General features: G+C 35.7%; 2 protein-coding genes across 2 annotated transcripts; one reads left to right on the top strand and one right to left on the bottom strand.

The window, feature by feature from the left end:
• Positions 1 to 1950: 1950 nt before the first annotated feature.
• Positions 1951 to 3103, top strand: LOC111281364 (dehydration-responsive element-binding protein 1A-like). The gene has a single exon (XM_022869094.2). It carries the CDS (start codon positions 2158 to 2160, stop codon positions 2845 to 2847), a length of 690 nt encoding a protein of 229 aa, XP_022724829.1. The 5' UTR covers positions 1951 to 2157; the 3' UTR covers positions 2848 to 3103.
• Positions 3104 to 4047: 944 nt separating this feature from the next.
• Positions 4048 to 7359, bottom strand: LOC111274414 (uncharacterized). Its single transcript, XM_089746414.1, has 5 exons — positions 6836 to 7359; positions 6112 to 6373; positions 5820 to 6016; positions 5156 to 5343; positions 4048 to 4763 (listed from the first exon to the last, which is right to left on the bottom strand). The coding sequence occupies exons 1-5, from the start codon at positions 6928 to 6930 to the stop codon at positions 4477 to 4479; spliced, it is 1029 nt and encodes a 342-aa protein (XP_089602540.1). The 5' UTR covers positions 6931 to 7359; the 3' UTR covers positions 4048 to 4476.
• Between the last annotated feature and the right edge of the window lie 617 nt (positions 7360 to 7976).

The following is a 7976-nucleotide window of genomic DNA, read 5'->3' as shown; positions in this document are numbered from 1 at the left end:
CAGCTTTGAATGCTTGAGCAGATTGGTAGGTGAATGGCAATAATTTTCCTTGGCTTTCATTTTTTTTTTGTTTGCAGTGGAATGCTTTATTTATGTTAGGAAGCAGTTGAGACCCATTGGATTGCATTTAATGCTTCAAACCTGTAAAAATTCAGACAAAAAAATAGCCTTTGAGAGTTGTTAGCCTTCAAGGGATCGATCCCTTATTATAGGGGATCGATTGGTTCATGTTGAAAAAGGCTCGATTTTGTGCCTGATTTGCCTTACCCGATCAATCCCTTTAAGAGGGGATCGATCCTTTTTTTTGGGTTTTCAAACTCGAAAACATTCTGTCTGAGCAACCGATCGATCCCTTTTAAGAGGGATCGATCTTTTTTCTAGGTTTTCGAACTTAGGAAACATTCTATCTGAGCAATCGATCAATCTCTTTAAGAGGGTATCGATCCCTTACCTTAGGTGATCGATCCTCTATGTGATGGGATTGATTCATTTTCTGAAAAATTACACGATACAAACATTTTGTATGAAAAAGTGATGATCCCTTGAATGAGGGGATCGATCCGTTCAGCTTGAAACCCCAACCAATCGATCCCTACAGAAAGGGGATCGATCGATTTTTATCAAATCTTGAGAACTTTAGATTCTGGTTGAAAACAGGATCGACCCCTTTTGCTAGGGGATCGATCCCTTCTATCAAATTTGCATAAATCATGTTTTGTTTCGAGAATTTGAGTTGTTTTGATTCTCAAATGAATTTTGACAAGATAAAAGGGTGAAAAAAATATTCAATTTAAGCTTAGACAAAATTGAAACAAGTTTGACAAATTTTTTATTTTGTTAAATCAAAACTCTTAATCAATTCAAGGCCAACAACATATTATACACTTCAAGTTATGATTTGAACCAAATTTAGTAATAAAATTTGTCTAATTGTTCAAGAAGCTTTAGCAATGAGACCATGTGCTTAACATTAACTACATGCATATGTACCTTTTTAGATATGTGTATATATGAAATACATGTTGATTACAAATTTTGTTTTAGTTCGTTGTTAATTACGAATCCTATTTGTAAAAGAATAAATATTAATTATGAAATTAATTATAATTTATCTATCTTATTTTATATTTTTTTATAGAATTTTAAAAAATTTATTTTAACGTATTTTGTTTAATTTAAAACTTTTTATAAATTATTTTTTTTATAATTTTTACTTGTAAAAACAAAAATTACGAAAAAATTTAAAACATAAAACAAAAAGTTTTAGATCTTAGATTAAAATTTAAAATTTAAAACATAAAAAATGAATAAAAACTAAATGAAAAGAGTATAATATAACAAGATTTTAAATAATACATATCTACAACTCTATGAAAAAATCAATAAATAAAAAATTAACAATTTTATTATTGAATAAATATTGATAAGTTTAAATTTTATATATTAAATTCTATCCATTTATAAGTTTAAATTTTGTGTTAAATTTAAAAAATTAAATTAAATATCTTAATCTAAATTTTGTCTAGTTAATCGTGCGAGTAAATTGTCTCCTCATAATGCAATAGATAATGCTGAAGCTGACCCTTTTGACTCCGACAGCCACAATTGCATTCTATCCAACGTAAAAAACAAAATCTAAAACTTTAGCAGTCAAATTGTTAAATACCAAATCCGAAAAAGAAAAACATGTCAAACAGACACGTGCGTTATCCTGGTTGATCCACAACTAGTCTGAAAACAGGGGCAGCTGGCTGAGGAGCCCAGTCTTGCTCTAAGAATCCGTCTTATTCCCAAATCTCTGTAGAAAGCGCGGATGCCAACCCCTTATCCCACAAAGCCACAGCCTGGATCCTCTTCAATCCCGCGTTCGCCCCTTTTTTAATCTGTAAAAATCCTCACTTTTAAAACGATCTGCAAAACTTCAGATATATATATATATATATTTATATAACGCCATTTCACTTCACACTTCTTATTCACATTTACTAGTGGCAAAAGCTCATCATTTTTTTTCTTTTACTTCCAAGGCTTTTGTGAGCTTACTCAACTGAAAGTTGACAGTTATTAAACTTCTCAGTCAATTACTCAAAGTCCAACGTCTGTTTAACTGAAAGTTCAACTTCTTTGAATTTCCTGTTTTATTCGTTCTTTTTTGAAATGGATTTTTTTTGTCAACTTTATAAGACAGTCGATTCTGGATCGGCTTCGTCACCTCCGTCGGATAGTGGAAGTGGCACTTGTCGTCCAAAAAATTTTTCAGATGAAGATGTGATGTTAGCTTCGAGTTATCCGAAGAAGCCAGCGGGGAGGACGAAATTCCGGGAGACTCGGCACCCGGTGTTCCGTGGAGTCCGTCGGAGGAACTCCGGGAAGTGGGTTTGTGAAGTGAGGGAGCCTAATAAGAGGTCCAGGATTTGGCTGGGGACTTTTCCAACCGCGGAGATGGCGGCTCGTGCACATGACGTGGCGGCGATAGCACTGAGAGGAAGGTTAGCATGTCTGAACTTCGCGGATTCTGCTTGGAGGCTTCCGGTACCCACTTCTAGTGATCCAAAGGACATTCAGAAGGTGGCGGCAGAGGCGGCGGAGGCTTTTCGACCGGCTGAGCATTCGGATGGGAACTGTGGAGATGATGCAAAGAGAGGTGAAGAGACGGAGGTGGAGAAAATGAAAGTGTCTGAAAATGGGTTTTATTTGGACGAGGAGGCGGTGTTTGGGACACAAAAGTTTTTCGCAAACATGGCGGCAGGTATGATGATGTCTCCTCCTTGTTGTGGGTACGACGGGGATGAACATCAACTTGATGCTGCCGATGATTATGTACCTCTCTGGAGTCATTCAATTTAAATTAGATCAATTTTAGGCGATTCAAGTATATACAGTTGGGACACATTATTACTGTACTATATCGACGTAGCGTGGCTTTTTCTTTTGTGTCTGTACTTTAATATTTTTATAAGTACGGATAATATTAGGGGGAAAAATAATAGATTCACAGATGAGAGTCAACGTTTTTACATAAAAAAATCAAAATAAATAATTGTTGGACAAAATTTGTCATGAAATTAAAAAAATATCAATGCATGAGCAAATTTTTGAATATATATATATATATTCTAATCAAAAGCCGCAATTTAAGGAAGCATCGTTCTAGTAGAATTAGTATTTTTGTTTTTTACAAAGAAGACTTAATCTGTTAATATGAAAAATAATTATAGATATTAAAATTTAAATATTAAATTTTTTGAATCAACACAAACTAATTTTATCAAACTTTGATTTTGTTTATTGAAAAAAATCGCAAGAAAAAGCACAAACAAGCGGTTTAACTTGTAACTAGCTGGCACTAATTTGAAAGAATTTTCATTGACAATGGTTTTTGCGTATAATTAATTGAATTCAACGACAAATTATTGGAATTATTGTGAGTGAATTAGACTATCCGACATTTGGGATGTGCCTTTTTTAAAATTAACTTCAAAAGATGTTTTTTAAATTAGATGATATGGATTTTGCTGCTGACATCAGTATGAACTAAGGCTTATGAATTCTCCTCAAATGTGGATAATGTGGGGTCAGCGAATTCATAAGAAAAAAAATTTGTTAATAATTTAGAAATATTACTCGATTGAGAACGCGCTTCTACAACGGTTACCCAAAGCTTTGTGCCGAAATAAGAGGGAAGTACAGGGGATGTTCAGTTTAAAAATTGCCCCCAATGCATCCAGGATTTGCTTAACCTTTGTGCTATGTGATGTGATGTGATGTGATACCAGTGAAGAATCGATCCTGCCGTGTGTGTTAGGCAGGCTGTTAGCCCGAGGCTTAGCCAACTTTTGATAGAAGCATCCCGTTGTCAGCTTGGCCCAAATAATAACAAAGTTTAATTCATATGGGCCTTATCTCCTATGTTTCTGAAACGTAAAGCTTAAGACTTTGAGTTGGCTTCAGGGAAATTCATTGAAAAACCTCGGACAAACTAAATTCAATGTAAAGATGATAAGAATGCTTACATATGCCACCGTTCCTTGGCTTCAGGGAAATTCATTGAAAAAACTCGGACAAAATAAATTCAATGTAAAGATGATAAGAATGCTTACATATGCCATCGTTCCTACAGAAGACTGACTAATCAAACAATGCAAGTAAAACATGCTGGTTGAAAGATATAACACAAAAAATTTACAATGAAATTGGATTACCTTTATGAATATACCGATCATCGCGAGAAAAAACAAAGACAGAGAGTCTAACAAATTGGACTTCGAATTACAGTGCATATCCTTGCATTGCGAAGAAATTTCAACCGTCAGCAAACAAAATGCGAAAGAGGCTGGCCATGTTAAGCATTCTACAAAAACGCATAGACACGAGGAGCCATTAATATTTCATTCACAGGATGGCTTGATCAAGGGTGAGTTTGGTCACTTGATAGGTTGCACCATTTGGTTAGTGCATGCGTCCAAAGAAGAAATATCACTTTATTTTCTTAAGGAGTGTTGAAGTCCTCAACTCCGCATCATCCCTGACAAAGCTCCAGCAAATGTATGTAAGAGGGATACTAGTACCATGCCAGAGAGCATGAGCATCCACAAACCCCCTATAAGGTGGGAAGTCGTATATTTCCAAGAGCACAGCGAGGGTTCCTCCCACTACGAACAGCCAAACCTTCCAGCGCGATGGATGGCTAGTTACACCAGCCCAAACTCCCCAAATGAGAAGTTGAGCTACACCCATGGCCATACAAACTTTCATATTTAGACCTGCAAACAGATCTGACTTGTCAGAAAGGATGCCAAAATGAACCGATTGTTAAGTGATAATCAATATTCAATAGTACTCTTTAATTTAAAAAATAAATAAATATAGTTATGACAAAAAAGATAAAATGATTGGCTAGAAGAGTATTTATGATGAAAGAATATCTCAGCAAAGAGATGGGCAATTCAAAAAGATACAATAGAAAGAAAGTTCAGGTGGATCCAAATAGTTATTAGGCAGCGCTATTTTAAATTTAGTCAGCACTTTTTGAAATAAAAAAATCAAACTGAATCAGTGCTTCCACAATTTTATTGTATGCAAGGCCCAAGACTAGAGGCTAATTGAATGTTGATAATCCTTTTCAGTGGATAGAGGTTAATAAACAAAGAATTACCGTAATCAAGTTTGTAAAAGTTCAGATACAAGATGTGTGTTGTCACAAATGCAATTAGCGGAGCAGCAACCATCACTCTTGAAGCTTCATCTCTCACATCAAACGCCCGTAGTATTGCTAGAATAAGACTGAACCCAACTAATGCAACAGCAGATGAATAATCTAGCTTCTCTGTCAACTCAACATCTCTACAGTTAATTAAGTTAGAGAACGATAAAAAAATCAACAATATTATACAATGATTATAAGAATAGTTATCTCAAAGGCCAACTATCTAATTATATCTTATTCTGTTTTCAGAGAAATATTGATTATTCAACCTTTCTTAAATTATCACCGACTCATCTCCCTTATGGACATCGGAAATCATTGTTGACAGTGAGTTGCGCTATAAATGCTGTGGTGAACACATGGTCAAAACCTTTTCACTCAAATTACTTCACGAAGGCGTCTAAAGAGGCTTACATGACTAAGAACCTGGCCCAGGCTCTGGTTCAAGAAAATTTCTCCTAATGTATTAGGTGAAATTTATCCATTGCCAACATTCTTTAAGTTGTGACATCAGGAAGGACCATTGAACCCTCTTTTAAAGTTACCCTAGTACTACAACCAAATAGTCGCTTAAAGATTACTGGTCCAAAGGAACATAAAGAGTACTGCTTACCGACTGTGAAAAACAGCACTCCAGAACCAAAAGTTCATTGCCAGGATGGCATAGATGTGCCACAAGCCAGTATATTCATAATAAGTCCTTTTATCAGGCCTCAAAGGCAACTTATAATTCAGAAGGATAAAAAAGGAAAGCCAACCATGAAACTGTATTGCAAGGCTTAGTGCGGAGAAAGCTACAGCAACGGGTTCCTGAAAACACCCGAATAAACCATCACTAAGACACTAAAAAGAACAACAATCCAAAAAACAACATAACAACGATACAAAGGTGATATACTAAGAACCTGAATCCCATAGACACGTCGAAAAGGCCATTTTCCATGATATTTGACCGGTTTGTCACCAAGTTTCTCTCTCTGTTCCTCTCTAGCAATCATACAGTGGTACCGACAATCAGAACGACAGTCCCACTGCTTCCATTTCTGATAAAGGGGCTCTTGTAAATACCATGGCCCATCAATTGGTTTTCCATCAGATGAGAATTTACAGTGTTGAAAGCACCTTTCCCCCACGCACCCACTTTTCTCACACTCCTCCAAACAAGCCCTAATAAATGAACAAACCGCATAAGAATGGCCGTAACAACCTCATGAGAATCACAGTCAATTTAGGGATAAGGTCGTCAAAATAACCCAAAAGAGAAATATTCTAAATACAGCAATTTCAAACACCATAAAAACTGTAATTATTGCTTCTTTTTTAACAATTTCTTATTTTAAGTGCCACCACTTACAAAATTCAATCAAAGTAGAATTGAATTTAAACAGCCTAAAACATAGATTTTGCATCTCAAAGTAAATTCACCAATAACTTTTCGTCCATTTTTCCTTCAAAAAGAAGAAATTAAAACAAAAAGGTAGCTCTTTCAACAAACAGTACAAACATTTTCAAAAACAGAAGTAAAGAACAAAACTTTTTTTAATTGAAGCTCCAAATTTTCTTGCGAATAGAATTAAACAAAAAAAAATATATAAAGCGAATCGAGAGAAGGAAATCGAGTGAACTTACTTGTAAATCGGATCAACATCACCTTCACTGGCGTCAAGTGAAGGAACGATAAAGGAAAGAGTAAAAAATAGCAGAATCATACGGCAGGGAGCCATTTGATTCACTGCAAATAAAGAAAAGGTCAACAGAGAAAAAAAATTATTCGTGATTTTTTCTACAGAATAAACGACTGCTGATAGAGGTTCCAGAGATGACGTTGTAGATTCTTTCCCATGGAATCGAAAAGAGACAGAGAGAGAGAGAGAGAGAGAGAGAGAGAGAGAGAGAGAGAGAAAGGGTTCGATTTGAAGAACCGGGTTGAGCTGGTACAACGAACTCAGTGGCGAAAGAAAAAGAAAGAGAAGGGAGAGTGGGAGTGGGAGGGGAAGTGGGGGGACAGAGGTTAGTCGGTATTAGGGAGAGAAAGAAAGAGAATCATCGAGTTATGGGCTTTTTTTTTTTTTTTCTTATGGAGAATCGTGACCGTATGAAAGGGGGCAGAGAAACCAGAATCTCGTGACGAGCTGATCTCCGTAGCGATCCATCGAATGACAACTGGATATCCGATGTTGTCTAATTTTACCAAAATGACATCCCATTTCATACGTAACGACGCCTATGCCCCTCGTCATTGACCATTCTCGTACGACGCCGTTTGTTTACTGTCTTCCAAAGCCGTTGCTTCCACGTGCTAGAACCGTAACCTTAGTTGAAGATTAAGCCAAGAAATTGGACAAAAATTCTCTCTTATATGCTTGTCCATGGCCACTGCCTCCGCTTATTTAACCGTGGCTCTCCTTCACAATGCCAGGCCCTATGTGTACTTCATGAACTTGATTGTTATTTGTATTGAGTTTCGATCCAAGGGTGTTTTAGTAAAGGTGGAAAAGAAGACTAGTTAGGAGTTAAATGTAAAAGTAAAAAGTATTTTTTACATTTACACTCAACATAGAAGTCAAAATAAGTAATGTAAAAAAAAATAGTAAGAGAAATTAGAAGTAGATTGAACTTACTTTAATAATATTTGAATATTTATATTTGTAGATAAAAGATAGAGAGTCATCGAGAGAAAATAAGATCGTGATCGAGCTGATATAGTAATGAGTGTGTAGGTCAGCATAAATATCGAAATTACGTCTTACTGTCTACAAAAGGCTTCTAA

The sequence above is a fragment of the Durio zibethinus genome, chromosome 17, assembly GCF_047325235.1.
Source record: "Durio zibethinus cultivar Kanyao isolate XHJ-2024 chromosome 17, ASM4732523v1, whole genome shotgun sequence".
Classification (NCBI taxonomy): domain Eukaryota; kingdom Viridiplantae; phylum Streptophyta; class Magnoliopsida; order Malvales; family Malvaceae; genus Durio; species Durio zibethinus.
Note: the sequence above shows the minus strand (reverse complement) of the source record. Positions and strands in the feature narration are given on the sequence as shown.

Excerpts from the sequence above, each read along its gene's own strand:
- LOC111274414 (XM_089746414.1), bottom strand. The coding sequence starts at position 6,930 with ATGGCTCCCTGCCGTATGATTCTGCTATTTTTTACTCTTTCCTTTATC. Across the intron at positions 6,374-6,835 it reads GATGTTGATCCGATTTACAA|GGCTTGTTTGGAGGAGTGTG; the intron begins GTAAGTTCACTC and ends TTCATTTATTAG. Across the intron at positions 6,017-6,111 it reads GACGTGTCTATGGGATTCAG|GAACCCGTTGCTGTAGCTTT; the intron begins GTTCTTAGTATA and ends GGGTGTTTTCAG.
- LOC111281364 (XM_022869094.2), top strand. The coding sequence starts at position 2,158 with ATGGATTTTTTTTGTCAACTTTATAAGACAGTCGATTCTGGATCGGCT.